General features: G+C 40.5%; 2 protein-coding genes across 4 annotated transcripts; both read right to left on the bottom strand.

Moving 5' to 3' along the window:
- Positions 1-1,183: 1,183 nt before the first annotated feature.
- tm7sf3 (transmembrane 7 superfamily member 3) lies at positions 1,184-16,971 on the bottom strand. Of its 2 annotated transcripts, XM_044186006.1 has the most exons (12): positions 16,682-16,971; positions 13,130-13,284; positions 8,718-8,868; positions 8,212-8,332; positions 6,658-6,829; positions 6,300-6,477; positions 5,658-5,744; positions 4,669-4,749; positions 4,390-4,542; positions 4,108-4,208; positions 2,827-2,989; positions 1,184-2,720 (listed from the first exon to the last, which is right to left on the bottom strand). In XM_044186006.1, exons 1-12 carry the CDS (start codon positions 16,749-16,751, stop codon positions 2,467-2,469), a joined length of 1,686 nt encoding a protein of 561 aa, XP_044041941.1. In that variant the 5' UTR covers positions 16,752-16,971; the 3' UTR covers positions 1,184-2,466. The 2 variants fall into 2 exon arrangements, with proteins under 2 accessions (XP_044041941.1, XP_044041942.1); XM_044186007.1 differs by lacking the exon at positions 13,130-13,284.
- Positions 16,972-17,651: 680 nt separating this feature from the next.
- Positions 17,652-21,737, bottom strand: fgfr1op2 (FGFR1 oncogene partner 2). Of its 2 annotated transcripts, XM_044186009.1 has the most exons (6): positions 21,598-21,737; positions 20,633-20,769; positions 20,394-20,511; positions 19,954-20,096; positions 19,578-19,691; positions 17,652-18,137 (listed from the first exon to the last, which is right to left on the bottom strand). In XM_044186009.1, the coding sequence occupies exons 1-6, from the start codon at positions 21,620-21,622 to the stop codon at positions 18,000-18,002; spliced, it is 675 nt and encodes a 224-aa protein (XP_044041944.1). In that variant the 5' UTR covers positions 21,623-21,737; the 3' UTR covers positions 17,652-17,999. The 2 variants fall into 2 exon arrangements, with proteins under 2 accessions (XP_044041944.1, XP_044041943.1); XM_044186008.1 differs by lacking the exons at positions 17,652-18,137; positions 21,598-21,737 and adding an exon at positions 19,419-19,505 and having other exon boundaries at positions 19,542-19,691.
- Positions 21,738-21,837: the final 100 nt, after the last annotated feature.

Below are 21,837 nucleotides of genomic sequence, written 5' to 3'. Positions count from 1 at the left end.
GGGTTGAGTTAGTTTTAGTGGTTTAATGTTGTGATTTATATTGGATTATAAAGACGGACACTTGGACGGAACAGTGGAGGAGAATGTCTTCTCGTGTTTATGTAGTCATTGTATAGTGTCACTGTGCTTCTTTTAACACTGGTTCAGGTCCAGAGGGACAATCAGCTGTTATCATCTGTGATTACTGTAGTTTACTGAGGCCCAGAGGCAGCTGAATAAGTCACACAGGCTTTCTAGACACCAACCTCCAAGGCAAAAGGTAGTGATGTCTATGCATTAGAGGCAGAGCTTTCATGAGCTCAGAAAAACAGCCCTCTTTTCAGCTTTGTGATGATGCATTTCCCAGCTGATCCAAGGGGGGTTTAAATAGTTTATTTAGCTTAAGAAGTAGTAGAATTTTCTCAAACCATAAAGGAACACTTCATCCTTCAGTTTGTAATATTCAAATTTAAAATCACCAAATTGTGACATACATGGTTTTCACTCGGCATAACAAAATTGTAATCTGAAAAGTAACTAGTAACTAAAGCTGTCAGACAAATGTAGTGGCGTAACAGGTACAATATCTGAACAATATCAGCTACGGAACGTTTTAGCTTCTTTCAGCTCATTGTTTTGGTTTCACGGACAGCATCTTTACTGTTGTGGTTCAAACCCACAGTGCGCTGCCTGCCCAGCACCAAACAGAGCTGAAAGCGAGCGAATACTGGACTCAACATTCTCCCGGTGGACAGAAACACGAGTCACCGACAAATGAATGCTAATGTTGCTCCGTATGTGTTGGACGTGTAAATAAGCAGCTGTTTGCTAACAAATCCGCCATATCAGCTTTAAAAGGTGATGTCATTGTTGTGTTTACAGGCCAAAAATCAGTTTCTGCAGGTTTAGAACAGATTCAGAATGCAGAACATACAGAATTACATAACATTCAATACATTCATTCATACAATACGTTCATTGTGCTTTGTAAAATAGCCCCGTTGTCTCTAATATTACTGGCCAATTTTTTATTAGTTTAATTTGAACTTGCTTTTTTGTTTTGCTGACGCATTTTTGAGTACGTTTTAGAAGGGCAGCGAAATAAATGTAAATAAATATATATATATATATATATATATATATATATATATATATATATATATAATTAACATTATAGCATAACCCGAGAACAAATGAACAGAAGGACGTTTTTACCTGTAGGCATTTATTAAATATCAAAACATATTATATTACAAATTACAATTGACCTCATTTCATAGACGTGTCTGCATATAGTTTTGGATTTTATTTAAAAAGTCACAAGACCAGAAAGTTCAGCTCAGTGGCTAAATAAAATAGTGACAGACATTTACAGGCTTAAAGACCAAGTCGAAGGTTTCATTGGTTGTCTCAGTGCATTGTAGTCTGAAAGCTGAGTGTGAAACTGTGAGAAAAGTCACAGCACGAGTTTAAACAGATTCACAGATTAACAGATAATCAATCAGCACCGTAACAGCCAGAAAAATACAATAAAATTCAGTGTGCAAATTACAAAAAGACTGACCGGACTACCAAGTTTAGTCCAATCAAGAACACACAAGTTAGCAAGAGGTTAAAACTTCTGCTCTGACAGAGTGAATGCAGAGGAGAAAAATACTGTGTTTTTTCCTATTTTGAGTAAAGGCTAAAAATGTAAAAACTGTGCAATTTTGTGTTTATTTTCTTTGTCAGTTTTTGTTCATGCTTGTTCGTAACCCTTAGTTTACTGACCTGCGTGAGCTCGTCATGACTGTTGAAGATAAAACCTTCAAGGAGAAACGGCACATTTAGAGTTTAGTCTAAAAAATAAAATCGTCACATGGCTTTATCTTTGACATCTTCGATCTACTGTATTTCAAGTCTTGAATCAACTTTAATTTACACAGCATCTTTATTAAAACCAAACTACAAAAACACGACGTTCTGAGTGGACGCAGTTTTTCAGATACTGTACCAGCCGGGCGACAAAAAGTAGATCGATAAAATGCCTCGCTTTGTAATTTGTTAGTAGATTGTTACTTTAGTGCAAACAGTAAAATGAGCAGAAGCAACAGACACCATGAAGCATCGACAGCTACATTTTAGTTATTAAAAAAGACATTCGAAGACAGTTCTTTAGTTCTTCTTGACCTGTTTCAGTGATTGTTAAAATGTCATTTACGTGTTAAATAAAAGTGGCGATTTTAAAAATGAAAATCCACTTGAAGACTGTCAGTGGTATAATCCCTCTTGGTGTCACTGCATTTCTACTGAGACTGTCTTCCAGTCAGCTGATCTGGGGTCAAGCACCAGTTATGAGGAATAATATTCCTCCCGACCACCAGTATCTCTCTGGCTTCCTCGTAACGTGGCAGTCTGAGCCTCCACAGGTCAAAAATGCATCGAAGGGATCTCCGACCCCGACTGTACGCGTAATAATCCGCCTTCAGGCAGAGACGGCGGGGGTGTTTACAGGAGCAGAGGTGTGTGTTCTCCGGCCGGCTCCATCCGCTTGGTGAGCTGCCGCACTCTGGCCAGCAGGCGGTTGGGCAGCGGGGGGAAGTGGTGGCTCGGGTCGAGGACGTTGGTCTTGCGGCGCTCGCGTTCCTGTAGCCACATGAGGTACGGGCTGGGCGGGAAGAACGGCCGGGAGCGCTCGCGGTAGAGCTGCAGCACGATACCGCCGACGCCGAGCACCACCCACACCGTGATCATGACGTAGTCTAAATGAGGGGGCGAAGAGACAAAAAGACAAGATTGTGTTCAGGTGAGACCAAGCATTTGAGTTTGACAGCATCGCCGAGACTGTGATTTCAGCTGCGAACTCACCAACGGTTTGGAAGGGCACGTCAGTGAACGCCGCACTGAAGTTGTTGTTGAGGAAGCGTTTGAGGATGTTCAGCGTGATGTAGGAAAGGCTGGTGTAGATGTAGGCGTTGACGGCCAGAATCACAGCGTACGCACCGACGACGCCGCACGTGGTGATGTTTCCCTGATGTCAAAGAAACACAAAAAAACATCACAGTCAAAGAGAAACACATTGTTCTTTAATTCTTCCACTCTGAATTTAAAATTATGTATTTAGTTTGGTGTAAAGGATCATTGCTGAAACCCAACAAAACACTGGAATACTCAAATATTTCAAAATAAGACAATATTCCGACAATATCTTGAAATGTCTGCAATTATATTTCTCACAAAGAATCACTAATGAAAATATTCAAATGAACATTGAGGACATGTAAGGGAACACTACTACAAAACATACAAATAATTAAGTGTATTGTATCTTGTTAAAGGAATAGTTCATTTTGAGAAATGCGCTTATTTGCTTTCTTGCTGAGAGTAAAATGAGAAGATCAATACCGCGCTCATGTCCCATGCTGTGATCAGGGCGTGCCTGCAGAAGAGATCCTGGCTCTCAGTGAATAGGCTGACCCGGGAAACAATTAGCTCCGAAATGTAAAAACAACAATTTGTGCTTTTATGTGGAGTTGCATGCTATAAATATGTATATATATATATATATATATATATATATATATATATATATATATACATACACATATATATGTATATGTATATATGTGTACCTGGAGTCTTGTAGCCCTGTGAGGTTGCCAGGCAACCAGTGAAACAGAAATAGACAAGAAATAGTCACAGCAGGCAACTACCCATAAAACCACAACTTTTTTTTTCACGTCTGTTCATGTTTGTGTACAGATTAAACAAAGAAGACAACGCGTTAATCAGTGAGCTTTAGAGGTGCTTTTTTTAACCTTCGGACAGAGCCAAGCTAGCTGTTTCTCCCCTGTTTCCTGTCTTTATGCTAAGCTAAGCTAACTGTCCCCTGGCTGTAGCTTCAGCCAATCATGTTGTGAAAAGTGTTTCAAGTTTCATGTGGTACTTTCTAAATTTTATTCTAAATGACTCGTGTCCTTTTTTTTGTCCTAACTCAGTTAAAGTTATTATGTGTTGAATCTTTATGTGATTATACCATATTTCAAACGATTCAGTGTGCGGCCCATCACAGTGTCATTCTTGACACTACCACTAGATGACGCCAAAGTAAAGCGCTTAAATGCTACACAGTGACATTAAATCTGTTACCTCTCTGGGCCAACGCACGAAGAAGAGCGGAACAATGACCATGATGCAGCAGAACGTCACCCAGAAAACCACGTCTGAATGCCGGAACACATCGAGGTCACCTGAAGAAAGACCACAACAGACAGACATATGCAACATACTGAATACATATTATATTTACCAGTATTTAAGCATGTTTGCAGCTGCTTACCCATGACTGGCTGTTTTCTACGGTAAGAACCACTGAAATCATACCAAAAAAAAAAAAAAAGGTTCACTGGGGTCATGGTGATTTTTTCCTACCGAGAGGAGTGAAGAGAACAGTGGAGGCGATGAGGAAACCCAGCATCAGTCCAACCACGACGATGCAGGCCACGACCGAACCGAAACGCCACCAGCTCATCACCAGGAAGACCCCGCCCACCACGCCGATCACCGCCGACACGGCCAGACAGACTGCAGAGCGACGGACACAACAGGGGGGCACCAAAGTCAGACATTTTTTAATTCTACACAGAGTGGCTTTAACCATATTGAACAGACGGAAAGCTTTGCAAATGATCAAAGTGGGGGGGGACTCACTGTCATAGTCCAGTCCTGTGGTCCTTGTGATCAGCACAAAGAAGAAAAACGCTGCAAAGCTAAATCCCATGCAAAACAACTCTGCATGACAAAGAGGAAACGGTTATTACAGTAATTCATTCATAGAACCGGCTCAGACGTGTCTCGGCCTGATCGCTCGACACTCTAAACATCACTAATGCTCCTGAAAACGCAGCTGCTGGAGGTGGATGAAACCACATGCTCCAGAATTACAGACTTTTCTTCAGAGGAAAACACACCATCACATCCTCTCACTCTGTCATTTTCAGATCCATCAGAACCACTGGCAGCAGTGGCAGACCACAGTCATGTGTTCAGTTTGGAACAGATACATTTCTGCATCACACGCGAGGGAAACCACATGACAGGCAGGCCTCCGCCGCACCCAATAAGTTGAGTTTCTGATATGAATTCTACTTGCAAATGAAGATAGATATGAAGATAGATACTTGTTGGCACCACACCAGAGCCTCTTTCCATTTGAGTCATTTTTAAGACATGACCTCTGACCCCACTAATCTATTCTGTGGACCCTAAAGTGAACTGTGACGGGAAAAGGCTAAAGACTCCTGTGAGAAACTTGTTTCCTCTGACTTAAGAATAAAGTGCTTGATTCATGGACACACAGGATAATGCACTGGCTAAAATCATTGGATCCTCGGTTACAAAAGATTTCAAAACCTCCCTTTAAAGACTCCACTGCTGCCGCCATGTTTTGTTAACATGATGGAAACTATGCAGAAGAAGAAAAAGCAACTACGCCACAAACAAAGCACAGCTAAAAACACCAAGATTTTAATACCACTCTGGTATAGTATTATGAGAACTGTGTGGACTAAACTCACTAATGTGTGTCTTCTGAAATATTAATGCCATGCCATGCCATGCAATGGAATATTAATATTATTAAAATATCTATTATGACAACACAATAATAAAGTCACATTAAGCAATGTCAAACTACTCACCACATTTGAAGAATCGATGCCCAAAGAAGCAGACAAACAGGCCTGCCAGGCCAGCGATGGTGAAGAAAACCTTTGTAGATATCTTTCCTGAAAAGTACAACAACAACAACAACAAAAGATGAATATTAATAATTTAACTGTGTTCAAAGCAAAGCAGCTAAAGGTCAAACCTTCTCTCATTCATGCATTCCCTGCCTCTGCAATGAGCCCACACTGCCTACAACCCACCTTAACTCAACTAGCCTTTTTAATTGTTGTTGCTTTTCTTAACTTGACTACTTGGTAGATAAATTCAGATCAGTTTGTTTCTACCTAATCTGTCAAGTCTTAACATCTGTTTTTTTTCAGGAAGACTGATTTCAGATTTGTGCATGCTTTTATTTAGATTGAGGATCCCATGACTCATAAATACTCAAAATAAGCTTTTGCAGTTTGTTGTATCGCAAAAATTGCGGTATCAATAAATTGCCCAAATTTCAAGGCTTTCACAGAGCAGTATTAAAATACAGCAAATATTTTCCCGCATGATGGAAGCAAAAAAGGAATAAATCCAACAAATGCTAGATTGCAAGCGATGGATAATGAAGCAGTAGCCGGTCTGGAGAGCAACACGTTGGGCATCTGAAGCACACAGCAGCTCACCGAGCGTTTGACAGCCGTCCAGAGTGGAAGCAAAGCTGCAGGCGTATGTGTGGACGGGGACGTAGGAGGCCGAGGTGTTCAACAGCGGGTCTCTGACGATGACTGAGTAGATCACGCCCTGACCGGGGATGGAGTTGAACACCGCCATGCTCTTATCCGACGATAACAGCGTCATGATCTGCGGGGAGGCGGGCGATGAAGAGTTAGCAGGAGGGGGGGCCGTGAATCAACGTGTCACTGCACATGTTTGTACTTCTCTGTTATTTGTCATTACTAATGTTAAACATGTTGTTCTTCTTATTAAAGCTTTATATTTAGCAGCCAAACAGGTAGATGATCGTGTTCTTGGTGCACCCACCCGTTTGCCGCTCTCCATCATGCCCTGGATGTCGGCCACGGCCTGAATGCCGCTGAACAGGCTGCGCTCTGATAGGTCGTTCTCAGGCAGGAAGTACTGGTAGATGTCATACTGCAGCCGCCAGCGCGTGTCGGTTTCCGTGGATTCGTCGCAGGCCGGAGGAGTTTCTCCCCTGATAGAGAGCAAGGACAGTCAGGACAGGTCTGATTTACAGTGAGTGAAAGGCTCGGTGCCTTGCTCACGTGCACTTTAACTGTGTGAACAGAAAATGTTTTTAAAACTCAGTGAGATATCAACAGTCCTGGCTTCGGTAAACAAGTGTCTCTATTATGCATGGAAACTTGCATGGAAATGTCATTTAACCGACAAACTGAAGAGAAAAGCAGAGAGTGAGTGAGAGAGAGTGGGTGAGTGTGAGAGAACGGGTGTGAAGACACTAAAAGTGAAACTTGACATGATTTGGTACTTATGTAATGTCATTCTTTATGATTCTGTGGTTTCCTGGTGAACTGCAGTTGTGGATTGGAGGGTGTGAATGCTGACAACCAGAGATTTAGCTGTGACAGCAGTCTTAAATGAAGGAGGTGTTTCAGTACACATACAGTAGGGCAGAAGTTAAACTTGAAGTAGAGGAGCTGTGTACATCTGAAAACTATTTAAATTAATTGTGGGTGGGGGCGTGATTTCTCCAGGAACATCCCAGAAAACAATAAAAATAGATATTAAATCTTTGGAAAACCAATTTAGTTTCTCTTTATGAAGTTTAAACTCCGCAGCGGGACCTCAGTGGCTTCACTGGTACACACCTTTCTATGGTACACACTGATCTCTGAAGCTATTCTTGGCATCTTACCTCCATATTTATGCAATTTAGTCATCCTGGGACTCCTCGCCTGATATAATGATAAAGTACACCAGTCAGACAAGTCAAACAAGTTGAGTTTTAACTGAAGTGAACTGACTGCCAACCAAAGACAGTTAACAAAGCCGCTAGTATTTGTCCAAACCAATGTTGGTAATGACCTGTTTGGAACATCCAAAACGTCCAACTGCTATTCATGGGCAGTGGGCTACAATGGCACAATCCCTCGAGATGTTCCCCGTAGCCAAACCACAACAGCAACTGGGATAAAGACCGGAAAACTACAAGCACATATGCAGAAACCTTTTCTTCCTCAAAAGCATTAACCATTCAGATCAACTAAACCTGACTAGAGTTTTAAAAACAGTGGAGTCTGTGCTGCTATACACTGGCAGGTAATGACACAACAGGAAATGGTTTAACAAGTGAACGAGTCCTCTGTTTATCTGCCCCAACATGGCTCTGACACGTAACAGACATTCTTGAGAAAATGAAGCGAGTACTATTAGCCACAGTGAAGGAGGTGGAGGGGAGGCTATGCGTGCGTGTGTGTGTGTGTGTGATGGAGAGAGCACGAGATCATTTCAAAGGCTGTTTTGCGACAGGTCCTGGCAGACGAGTCTCTGCTGCCTACAACTGAACAGGCTGAACAGGAAGTTGAGCAGACGACACCTGTCCGCCTAGTGTGTTACCTCTCATAGCCTAAGTTTGCTGGTGCAAAACGGATCGTGGTCTCATACAGGCTGTAGTGGATGTAGACGTTTGGGTCAACGTCCAGGTTGAACTCCATGTTACAAGCTCCAGGGACCGGATCTAAAAGAGAACAAATTCATTAGTAGATGCTGTATCAGGCATGGCCAACAGAAGAGGAAAAAAAACTCCCTTGAGGCTTAGTCAGGATGACTTGGTGTAAAGGGTGTTTTAACACACTAGGAAGGCATATGAGCAACCACGCACAATCAATGCCAGTACTCAGTCATGGCCTGCATGAGCTTCCTCAAGTCAAAATCACGATGAACTGAGAGTTTTTATAACCTGTGGCGAAATTTGCTGTGCTTTGGTTTTGCAGAAACAGTTTTCATGATGAATAGCTGCAACTTCCTTGTTTCTGACTTCTCAAGCAAGACTCAGATTGAGTGAACGTGTTTTTTTTAATGGCCTGACACAATCGCCCAGAAGAGTGCTTAAGAAGAAGTACCAGTGCTGGAGTATGGGAGGATGACCCCGGTGCCGGCCACAGTGTCAGCATCAGGAGATGACAGGAACAAGGTGAGGGACACTTGGCCCGGCTCGAGAGCCGACAGGAGCCCCGAGTCCACTGCTGTCAGAGAGAGACCCAGGCCTGGCATCTGAACCACACACAAATATCATCTTGTCAGCAGATTCACAAACAATATGCAAAAGAAAAAAAAAAATCTAAATCACATTAAACAGTAAGAAAACAAGATGAAGAGTCTACAGCCATGCTAGCAGCTCTGTGAGCCTGAATTTAGGCACAGCGTTGCTTTGAGCTAAATGCTAACGTGAGCATGGCAACATGCGCTAGAGGAAGAGTCAGGGGATTGTCAAAGTCAGTAGGCTTCTTCTACTGGGGACCATGAATATCTGTCCAAAATTTCATGGCAATCCATATTGAAGTTGTTGAAATATTTCACTCTGGACAAAAATGGTGGACCGACCGGCCTACAAACCACTTGACTAGAGAAGACAAGGTTAGCCGCTAATTTTAATAACAATCTGATGATTTGAAACAGTGTCACCTCACTACAGGTTTTGTTCATGTGGAGCTTTGTGGATTCTAGACACTGGCACATGTTCTTAAAGAGTTTGAAGAACAAAACTACCTCCAAATATGTTCTCAAATGTAGATGACTCCACAGTGGAACATAACATGACTGACAAATGGGCTGATGGAAAACCGAGAAAACATATGAAAACACAGATAAGTCTGGTTGTACTGTACACACAGACTGAGGATGAGACAATCCTCTGCCAGCAATAACAAATAAAAATATTTTCTCCTCTGAAAACATCGCCACACACTTGGTTCTTTGTTTCATGGATTACTGTGTTATTAACCTACAGCACACATCCCTTGCTGAGGATAATGATTCACTGCAGTCGACACTCTTAAGGCAGTGACATTTTGAAATGGATGAGCTTATGATGAGGCTCATGAGACTGTGGTGACCAAAAGATCAACAAAATGTGTGTCTGTGTATCTCTACTTTAAGGGATAAGTCTGGTGATATTCAATATTTTTATTACTGTCAACAAATATCATATAAAGACCAAAACTAACAATGAAAGTTTCCTATGTTTCGTGTTTATGTCTTATTCCTCTGTGCCATAGTTGTCCAAAAACTATTAAAAACAATCAGTGAGCCACACTGTCGCACTGGGTGACATGTTCCTTTATTATGAAAAAACATGAGTACTGCAGTTTATGCATATTAATCCACAGCTGAAAATAGACCCTAACAAATGCACTATTTACTCCTGCTTGAGTAATGTTTGCCAAAAACTACAGCGGCCAGCTGTTTTACTTAATTATTTAGCCTTTTTAAAAAAATGAAACTGGACCAACACATGACGATAAGAAAAATATAGAATAACCTTATTTTGATCCGTTAAATAACTGTAATTTGGCAATAAATTAACTTCCAAAACAAATTTTTAAAAATTGTATGAAAAATGTGCAATTTATTGTGTTAAATTCAAAGTCAAACGTAATTCATGTTCAGTAATTCCACCAAATGTGTTTGTGTGTTTTCGACAGCAGAATGAGTCAAACACTGAAGTGTGTGGCACGGTCCACCACATCCTGAACGGAAACAATCTGAACAACGTGTATCACCACTAGGTCAACAGACCCTAATGAAGACCAAGTGAGTTTTTCCTCGGTGCTACCTTTGTTGACATTAAAACTTGTGTGTAAAAGTTGTGGTTACACACACTGTTCAATGGGTTTTCTTGCTTTGCATGGTATCGTTGCATGATGCTTTAGGTCTACTTTTGTCATGGCTTCTCACAAACAGGAAAGAGGAGAGACAGAGAGGTTTTTCGTGGCTAAGATGTGAGTCGGATTCAAACCCAGGACATTGTGGCTAAACGGTGTGTACCATGGAACAACTGTCACACTTGAATTGAATTGTTAAGAAACTACTTAGCCAGAATTGTGCTATTGTGACAGACAGCGGAGGGCAAGATATCATTTTCAGGGAACATGCCATTTCTTTTGCGACATATTTGTTAGTGAGCAAATGCTGAATTAAATCGAAGCACTGTGCCCACATAGCATGACTCTCAGTCCAACTCCCTATACAATAACTCCATTGTATGACACTCGTCTTGTTCAGACAGTGCTGGAGTGGGTAGAGATCCTCCACTCGATGTGGTTTTCACTGAATTTATCTGATACGCCACAGACGGAGAGCGACTTCAGACCATTATAATAACAAGTGTGTTATAGCTTAATTTGACCACTACTCCCAACAGGAAACACGCACAACATTGGGTCAACCTTGAATACAGTATATGTTCAGTTTATGAAAGCTGAAGTTTATCTGGTAGATTTCTCTTAATAAAAAATCCTCTGGTGTAGAGAAACTGATGCGTTTTATACATGTGGTTTGTTATCTGGAAGAAGAAATGGACAGTCAGCATGGGCAGCAATAACTACTCTGAATGATAAAATAAACAACAAGCATAAATAAGGATCTTGTGGTTTACCGTAGTGAGAGTGATAAAAATAAAAGGAAAAGGGAAATTAGTGAAAGAGAGATACCAATGTAACGGAAACTAAAGTGTGTAGTGTAGTTCACTCTTTATTAACGGTCTGTTTCTGCTTGAAAACACACTTCCTCCTCTTTTTCTCTGTGAATTTCCTTTGTCGATGTGGTCGTTTTGGTGCAAGCGGCCTGCTCCGTGCCAAGTTTTGACATTCATTTACGTAAACAGGCTCTCCTTTTTCGAGGAGACATTTTCTCACGTGGATTTGTTTTCCTTTCTCATGCTTTCTGCTGTTTCCATCACCAGCGAAAATAAAGCTAAACTAAATTAGGCTATCTGCCCGTCTGTGCAGCGCGGACCCAAACCGAGCTGTCCCCCGAGCCTTCTGGGACCGACGCCAGAAGGTTTTCCCTCGGGGCCGCCCTGTCTGCCGCTCATGACCAGTGGACTGTACATCAGCTGACTGCCACGTCTCTCAGTGGGTCAGACGACCTCGCTTACAAAGCCTCATTCATTAATCAGAGGCAGAACTAACTGCCTGGTCAAACAGTATGAAGCATAACTTTAATTTCACAGTTTGGTTTGCATTTTTACTGTTTCACTTAAACTCTTACCATCACATCTTTCATCTTTCTCCTGCTAACTTTACTGACTTTACTGCCTCCACGCTATACATCTTCGGAAGACTTTTAGAGTAATGTCATGCTCAGTGCAATCTCTGTACCATGAAGAACACATGAAGAAAAGCTTGTGTGTTAAGTGCCTACATTAATTAGCATGACGTGAATTTGTGTCAGCCTGAAAAGGGGTTATCCCTTCACTGATTTTAGCTTCATGACATGAGCACCTTGGCTTTGAGTTTCACGGCGGTACGTGCTCACAGAAAGACCAATGGATACCATGAATGTCATCACATTTTAACAGAACTTTATCTGGAAACTTTAAGTTTACCACTACAATCCATCAGCCTCCAGACAAACAGATATTTACCTACAGCAACTCAGAAATCTGAGGAGAAGCAGGCGGAGCTTCATCTTAAAATAGGGAACTGTGTCCAGTACACCATAGTATCTCATTTCATTAAGTGGCCTATCTAATCGAATGATGTTTGAATAAGAATAACAAGCCTGGACGTTAAATTTGAAACAGCTAGCCTGGCTCTGTCCGAAGGTAAAAATATCCACCGACCGGCACATCTACAGCTCACTAATTAACACATTATATCTCTGTTATATTTTGACTCGTACAAAAACCAGAGTGTAAGAATGGCATTGTGGTTTTACAGAGGGTTACATGCTGAACCATTTCTTCACTTCCTGTTGTCTCTATTGGTTGCCTAGCAACCTCATGTGATAAGAAGACTTCAGAGAGTCACTGGTCACGACCAAGAAAAGAATAACCCCCAGCAAAAAAGAAAAAGAAAAAAGAGGTATAGCGTGATAGTTAGTGAGCGTTCGAGGTGCTGGTAGGCGGACTTTGTTACCATCAGACAGAGCCAAGCGAGCTCCTCTATGTAATCTTTTATGTCAATATAATATTAAAAATATTTTAAAATTTCTAAATATTCTTAAGTAACTTGTGTTTCTCTGTTATCAATATTGTATTTCATGACTTTATCCAATATTTTCATTTATCATATCATATGGTAACATACGGTTTTAAGTAGACTGGCTTCTGTCTACAACTGTCTGTCTATGTGTCCTGTCCAGATAATGGGGGCGAGATCTGTCAGTTGTCTGTCACAGATGCTACTGCAGTAGTCAAAGCTGAAAAGTGCGGATGGAATATTCATATCACACCCACATCAGGATCACCACGTCCAGCCCATTATTGGCAGTTTAACGCTGTGAAACTGCAGACAGCTCAGCACTTTCTCACCCGGGTGTATGAGAGCGTGGCGTTGCGGTGCTGCGTGTGGAACTGCAGAGTGACGAAAGCGACCTCTGAGGGGATCCTGGACACCACGGCCTGCACCGTCTCATTCTGGGAGACGCTCACGTTCTGGAACGTTCCTGGCAGGAAAATCACCCGGTCTGTGACAGAGAGGCAAGAGTCAGTCTATTGTATTGTTGTAGGTTGATTGTAGTGTGCTGCCTATAAACTGCTCTGCTACAGTGTCACCATAAACCCTGAGCTGTATAGGCTCAGGTGGTATAAGATACTGTATATGCTCTGTATAGTGTTATTCTTTGATCACAAATATCGCAAGCAAGTTCATACATTTTTGAGCCGACAATCAATAACTTTAAATTATTTTGATTGTTGCTATGCATATCTTCCTGTTGCCATTTTCCAATAATGGAAAAGCATTTGTAACGGCGTTTAGGCCATGATGGGAGACTAAAACGCTGCACCTGAGCTCTTTAAGGTGAGGTAACAACAACTAGTCAATGCTGCAAAATCTTCAGATCATCAATTAGTTTGTTTTCTGACTTAAATGTCACATTACAAACAAATACGGTAACTTTACATGATCAAATATACACTACTGCCATTGAACAGAGGAATCCCTTTACAGAAAACTTCACTAAACGTATAAATGGCACACAAAATAGTTTAGCTTCCATTATATTCGAAGTTGATGACAGTGAGAGGAACTGATTATGTAATTAAAGCCCAAACTGATGCATGAAAACACATGACTAAATAATCTTGCATGAGAAAATCACATGGAAATATGTAATATTTAATTATTTTAATTTATTTAATATTTAATATATAATATTTGTTAATATTTCTCTCTCATGATCTTTCAAGTTTACAAGAGCACTGTCACACCATTACTCTGCCTATGGATGTACAAACTATTAAGTTAAAGACATTAAGTTTGTTTTCCTGTTTCAGTCAATATCAGTGCAGAAGAACGGCGACTGACTGTGACGAACACAACATGCAACATACAGCAGACAGTTGGTGCTAAGCCAAAGTCGGCAACCTGAAACCAGGTCAGCAGCACATCAAAGAGGGATCTTACAGAAAAGGCTGAATGTAGAAATACACTGTGTAAAAGAATGACGTACTGTATTAAAATACTGAAGCATGCTATCACCATATATATATATATATATATATTTATATATACTGTAACATGGTCAATTTCTGGCCTATAAAGCTACGGGCCTTTAAGCAACATGTCAGCTGTTCATTTAAGAGTCAAAACACATAAAAATATATATATATACACAATTATATATAATAAGTATAATACAATTGTAACATTCAGTAAAATAATCAACTTATTTGTCAGTGCTACGTGCTTTCAAACACACATCTTCGACTTTTATCTGAAAACCTTTGGACTGGCCCGTAAAGCGTATCTTCCTCTGATTATCTGCTTGCGTCAATGCTGGGGTTTTCTTCTCTATTTTAATAAAACTGGAATAATGAATCAACTATGGCTGTATTAACTCTTAAGTAACCATTAGCTGACTGAGTGGAATGTGACACACTTGATTTGGTGTGTCATACCATGACCACTTCAAATTATTACGCTGCAGCAGCAACGATCCACCAATGAGATCTGATGTAGTTTGACCAACAAATAAATCAAATCTAGGGAAAGTGGTTCTGCAAGAACTATGAAACTGACGGCGTCATTCTAAAAGATCAATAGAGAGATCAATAGAGTTCACCTATGCAAATGTTTCACAATGACTTTAACAGAAATCTGGAAGATACTTTCCCTCACTATCATTTCAGCAATTATTTAGTCCTCAGCCTATCTGCATGTTATTCTTCAACTCACTGTGTATCTCTCTTACAGTCTGATTGATTTCAGTGGGCCTCAAAGTTTAAGAAAGAGTTTGCTTATAGCTGCTTTAAATGTTGGTTGTCTTTATTTGCACCGTACACAGCACTTGTACAGCATGACCTAGGACCTTTTCAAAATAGCTAGAACCCATTTTTACATTTACCACTGCCTGTAACCAACCAACTTTCTATAAGATTCACACATCACTTGTTGTCCAAAGACTTATACACAAACCTACATATTATTCAGTAATATAAAAGTAAGTGCTATACTTCTTGGATCATATGTATGGTCTTGTTGTATTTGTATGTTTGCTGATATGTGAGACAAATGTTTGTCCCCCATATAGACAGGAAGAATGTATGAAAACTAAAGCTCTGTAGATGTGTTGCAGGTTACACGCGCTGCCTTATCCATATTGACTGTTTACAGGTCAGACTCCAGCTCAGGAGGGACCTGCTGCCTTGTGACATGAGAACAAGAGGAAAAATGTGAGCCAGAGAGGGCTTGTGTGAGGTAGAAACCATAATCCAGGATATACATACCGGAATATATTTTATGGTAAAAAAAAAACTTTAAAAACTGTACTCATATTGGCTTTTTATTAAATAGGAGTTATCCACCACTCGGTGTCCACCTACGGTATGATGTGGACTATGGAAAAACACACTGAAAAATATATTCAGATCTTATTACTTTGCACATTTTACTTTTAAGTGTTCAGTATTTTTTTTCTGCCTAATTTAAAGTTAGTTATGCTTGTTTGAGTTTCCCTCTTGAATGGCTGTGTTTGGTGGCTTTAAGAGCTGCTAACATTAAAAGAATTCCTTTAGTTCCAGTGGAGAGTTTAGTGTTCCATCTGGGGCTAAATGCTATTTCAGAGACTTTTCCACCCAGACAAAACGAAAAGTAGGAGCGGAAACACTGAATAAAAACAATTGAACATAAATCATTGGTTACTCTGTGAGTAATCTGTGACTTCCACATGTAGGTAAATAATAGCAGAGATGGTAGAGCATCAAGTCTGCTTATGTCATCTCAGCTTGCTATTACTGGTATTCAGCTGTCTAGTGTTTATTTAGCTCAGAGTAAATACTCTCACTCAACTTGGTTTCACTGCCCAATTTTCATACAAACACCCACCATTTGTTTTGATTCAGATGTCTCACATGTGGACAGTGTTAGCTGAACTTTGATTTTTCAATTGAACCATTACCAGATACATCACAATTTCTTACTCTTAGATGCTGATTTATGACATAAACTGTCAACAGCTCATGTGATGCTACTGTTGTTATACTATAATACATGTTAGTAGGACTAAATATGAAATCAAAATTATGCTATTCCATTAAGACCCCTATATGAATATTACAGGTATATTATAAACATTTGTAGTTAGAACTGCTCTGTTATGACCCAGGGTCTGTGTGAGAAAATAAAACATTGCACTGCTAGCTTACGTTAGATACAGCTAAGTTCAGCCGAGTGAAAGGACACACGAGTGATTAACATACAGTATGCAGTATCAAGGAATCACAAGCGACCTTTAACCTACCTGTTCTACAAAGTTAGCTAATATATAACCCAATACTTATCGGTTTTAAGGATTGAGAAAGCTAAATAACGTTGCTAAAATTGAAAAGTGAATGCACAAATTACTATCTCTAGTAACTCACTTTCCACTTGCGCCTGAACTTCACACACCAGGGGAAGCAGCAGCAGTAGGCACCAAATCCAACGAGACATTTTCCTCTGCTTCGTTTATTTGACAACAAAACGCTTCTATCAGCTGGTCAGGAAAGTCACTGGTAACCTCGCGGTCTCCTGTGTTGGGATGCAAACGCAAAAGCGACATGCTTTACCGAACTGAGACGTAGGACAGCCTTCTGCCACTGCCGCTTCAACGGCAGAACGATGCTTCCGCGAGAATCGCGCCCTCGGGTCCCGCGATAGCTCCCCCGCCCTCTCCTTTCTGAGATCGTTCTTGTTGGCGAGTTGAATCACTAGCCAGTAAGAACTAAATACGATCAAACAAATGAGATTTTCTAGCAGCGTCTGACTTCGTTTAGAGCTTTGTTTTGATGTCCATTCATAACTGGTGGCTTATAATTTATAATGGCATGTCATCTTTGGCAAACTCCAATGTAAACTCGACATAGGCTTTAAAATGATGCTTGTGGATCTTGGAAATAGTGGCAGAGTGGGCGCTCTTTACTAACATCTAATCTCAGACCATAACCAATCACAATGTCACAGTAATTCATATTAACAAACATGTTTTATGAGCACAAACTTATTTTAAAGCAGCAATAAGGCTTCTGTTCTTGGTTTGTTACATTCACACAAGTGTTCCTCTGCTACTGAAACTGAACACCATCATGTGGGATGAACACTACTCTTCTGGCTTGTTGCAGCTCTGCAGCAGAAGGGGTAGTTGGATGTTAAAGCATATCCTGTGTGTTCTGACAATGTTTCTATTCCTCCTTTTAGGCTGCTGATGACAATATGTTTACAATAACATGAATAGTGAAATAGCGAAGTTGCGTACCCGCACAGGCCACCTAAACAGAACTAGAAACATGGGAATCTGTGCTGTGGCAGACATTTGAAAGTAAAATTGAGTCCATATCAACTCAGCGGAGACAATTTCATGTTTACAGATTTATTTTAACTCAAGCCCTTCTTTTACTCATTCACACATTAAAACCTTGCAGGCACCACAGACTCATGCATGCTGGCAAAATCACAGAATTACATAACAGAATTACCAACAAACAAATGAGAAAGATGTGTGCACATTGCATGTGTCTGAATCACCAGACGGGGATGCAGCTCTGGAGCATTGTGCTGGAATTGCTCCAGGAGAAGGGAGAGGATCGTTGGAAGAATATGTAGGGTGACAGGTGAAGTGGTATGTGGCAAAAGACTGTACACACTGTACACAGTAGTGGCAACGGTAGGGGGAGGGGGGATAGGGCAGTCTCCATGGGCTCTCTAACTCTTTCGTAAGCTGATGTCAGCGCTGGTCAGCAACGGCGACAGTGACGTGCTCTCTGATGTGTCTTCTCTCTTCAGAATCAGGAAAGCCTCGCGACTGATCCCCAGCAGCTCTCGGAGTCCACTGTTCTCCAGCTAAAATACAGAAATGTACAGCCATCCATTCAGATAAAATATCACTACCAAAAAGTCTACTATTAACTACTAATGTGTTACTACCAGGCAGCATTTAATGCTGCATCAGGAATATTTGCATGTTGGTGGCTCCAAATCAATCACGTCACCACATATACCATCAGCCTTGCACATATTTGAAATTGTGGTTCCAAAGTGACTTCACTTTGGTAAAATATTTATGGAGTTTTTTTACATGAGCATCTCAGTCACGGTCTGCGTTTATCAGTTTTATCAGTTCTGAAACTCAAGTTTCAACAGTAGTTTTAATAACAGCAAGTTAAACATTTGGGTACAGATAACAGATGCAGGTATTCTATTAGTACCTACTGTCTGTTGCTTAGTAACCCACAGCCTGAAGCTGTAGACTGCATTTCTACAATGTGCGGGAATTCATTTGTGACAGCGTTTAATCTTTTGCAAGACTGCATTTCTCTGCAATTGTAAACTCCTATAAATCGTAAGGATGCGCACACATGCATGGGGTAGAAAACAACCCAGAAAAAATGAGAGCTTATGAGGAGGTCAACAAGAGAAGTTCTTTTTTGTTTAAACTGCACAAATCGCAAAAGTAATATATGGGAAATGTTCAATATACCAAGAGGGAAACCTCCCTCTCAGCTCAGAGTGCAGAATTAGCAATAAGTGATCCTGGATTTTAATAAGGTGGTGGATAGTTTTGCACAGAAACTGGTGAGGAAGAAAGATCACACTGTTACTGCGTGTTCATGGCAAATTAATGAATAGTGCAAAGCTTTATCAGGCTCTATAATCAATGCTTCGGTAATCAGTTTGACGTGCGTTTAGAGTTTTAGTGTGTGATTTGGTGACAGCCAGAGATGTTCGACTGATAGCGCTGGATGAAAAAAGCATCACGTTGTTAGGCTCGCAATTTTTCATGGAAAAAAAAAACAAAAAACAAAAATCACAATCCTGTGTGGCTGATAAATAATTAAATCCTGAATGGAAGTAGTTTCATAAGAGTGATATTGCAAGTTTATATAAGAATTTACACTCATGTAACATATCTGGCATATATCCAGTGTCAGTGTAGTTATTTTGATGGTAAACAGCAGGATTTGTATACATGCTGATGTTACTAATACATATCCAGAATGAGGGAGCTTCTGTGACTACTTCATGCACTCTTGGTTAGCGTTATTACTGCTACTATAGCTGCTAAATCTCACTGGAATTCTATGTGTCATGTTAGCTAACTAGAACCAACAGATGTCTATCAAAGACAAAAGAAGCTGCTTAGGATTTTCCTCTCACGTTATGATTTGTCACTTCTGTAAACAGACAAGAATCTGTACCCTCCACCAGAATTTTATTGGGACAGCTACAGTCTTGTGTATTTGGAATTGTACACGTGGAACAGGGTAGGACATTTTCTTTTACCTCTAGCTGTTTAATCCTCTCCTCGTCTTCACACGTCCGCCCCTCGTCCACCTCTATCGCCTTCCTCATCACAGAAGCCATCTCATTGATCTTGTCTATGTGTGCTTGCATTTCCTACAAAAGGTGAAGGACAAATATAAAAATAAAAGGCAGTGGAAGTTTGGAAAGTATGTAAAGACAATATTAAAAATACTTAAAATAGTACGACATCCTATAGGTGATTTTATGCCTTTAAATTACTCTTTAGTAAAGCAGCTGACGAGTTTTTTTCAGTTTACAATCAAAGGAAAAAGTTGGGGAAAAGAAGAGTCAAGTGTAATATCTGATAATCCCAAAATTACCAGGTACTTAAAAGGAACAAGTGGGCCTCACTGACCGTGGTGTGCTGCTCCTTCAGCTGGGTCACGATGGTTGGGTCGTCCTTCTTGCTGGCCATGAGGAGCCTGAATACCTGCTCCCTGTATTTGGTCATGATGAGCTCTAATGCAGACTGGTGTTCCTCCAACGACGTCCGTAGCTCTGCAGGACGAGTGAACACAGGCTTGGTTTGTGTAGGAGACAACACTGCAGAAAGCCCTTACCAAAACATGTGTCAGCTTCATGCTGCCTTCCTGTGATTAGCAACCACACCTCTCTTATTTTACCATAATTCACTACCAGGTATGGTTGTGACCAACAAGAGTCTGCTCCAAAAACTGCATGATGGATTAAACAAATACCTATTTCCTCTGTCATGTATTGTTCAAAAAATGGACCACAAAGCAGCCATCCAACAATGAGATTAACATTAAAAACAATTGCAAATTAACCGTCTACCTTTGTTCTCCTGCTGGAGCTCTCTGATCTGACGATTCTCCTGTTGGATTCCCAGGACCAAACTAGAACGGGGACGATGTCGTGCAACCTGGTTCAATGAGTCAATCTCCTCCTGGTACTGCCAACAAGAGATGACCAAACCAACTCCTATTAAACAGCTTTTAGTCATTTTGTATTGAAGCATCTATAAAAAAAGAACCTTCATATTTAATTGGCACCAACATCATGTGACACCATACCTGTTTCATGGCCTCCACTCGCTTGTTGAGCGATGTTGTCTGTTCGATTAACATCTCAGCAGCGTTGTCATGGTTACGAAGCCTTTCCACTAATGATTTGGCATCTGCCAGGACCCTCTCTAAGGTACAGTTCATGCCTGAGGAAATACAAGTCATCATTATAAGAAACTATAAAGCAAACTAGTTGTGATAGAGTGGGTCCCTTTCTTTATAATTAGATAATGTTGTCATTTAGAGATGGCAGATATTTCAATGTAGTAAATACTAGGTTGCCCATAGACTAATCCATTTAATGCCCTATAGGTGATAAATAAAATCTTAAATTGCGTTGTAAAAGATGGGGTAATTTGTTCTCTTTTCTTCTGTCTCAATGAATGCCTCAACCTGATCTCTGGTTGAAAATTATTGCATGTAAATATATCTTGTGAAGGAAACAATAACCTAAATATGATCAAACACAGTGATATTATCTAAAGTAAATAAAACTAACATTGGTTGCTCAGGACAATGACCAAAATAAGGTAAAAAGACATGACTTGTCAGAGAACTAACCGTGTACTTAGGTCGTTGCTAACCCTACCCTTCTTCTCCTAGTCACACCTTGGATGACAGCTGCTGTCATCTAATTCGCTCAAGCTAACATTACCTTGTTGTAGTGATATATTTAGTTACTACTGGTACGCCATATTTATCTTAGCTGTAGTAAACGTAAAAGCAATTACGCACTCAATTTTTCTGGTTCTGTTAACCGAGGAGTAATTTTATATTACCAGCAGCACGAACATACAGTAGCAAGTAGAAGTCTTTGCTAACATATTAGCTGACTTACTAACCACACTAAAGCTTTCGTGCAAATCCACTTAAGGCTCATATTACAAACATGTTGGTCTAACTGGTCGACTGGCTTTCAAAATAGTTCTTCCCCATTAACGTCAGGAGATTAATTAAAGAATAAACAGCAGTACCTGGAGAACTCAAAGTGCAAGACATTGGAATTTAGCTAGTCCGTTACTTCCTGTTGCTGTTTGGTAGCTAACATTAGCTACAGGCTAATTAGTCCCCATCAAGAAGCAACAAGTAGAGGTTTTGATGCAGCTCTGTTCCCTTTTAAAACACAAGGAGATGTCAGCATATATGAACTCGTTGATTTAAACACTTTACTCGTTTGCTGTAAAGTAAGTCTTGAGATGATTTAAGTGGCTACA

This window comes from Siniperca chuatsi, linkage group LG23 (assembly GCF_020085105.1).
Source record: "Siniperca chuatsi isolate FFG_IHB_CAS linkage group LG23, ASM2008510v1, whole genome shotgun sequence".
NCBI lineage: Eukaryota > Metazoa > Chordata > Actinopteri > Centrarchiformes > Sinipercidae > Siniperca > Siniperca chuatsi.
This window is presented reverse-complemented; position numbering and strand designations above follow the sequence as displayed.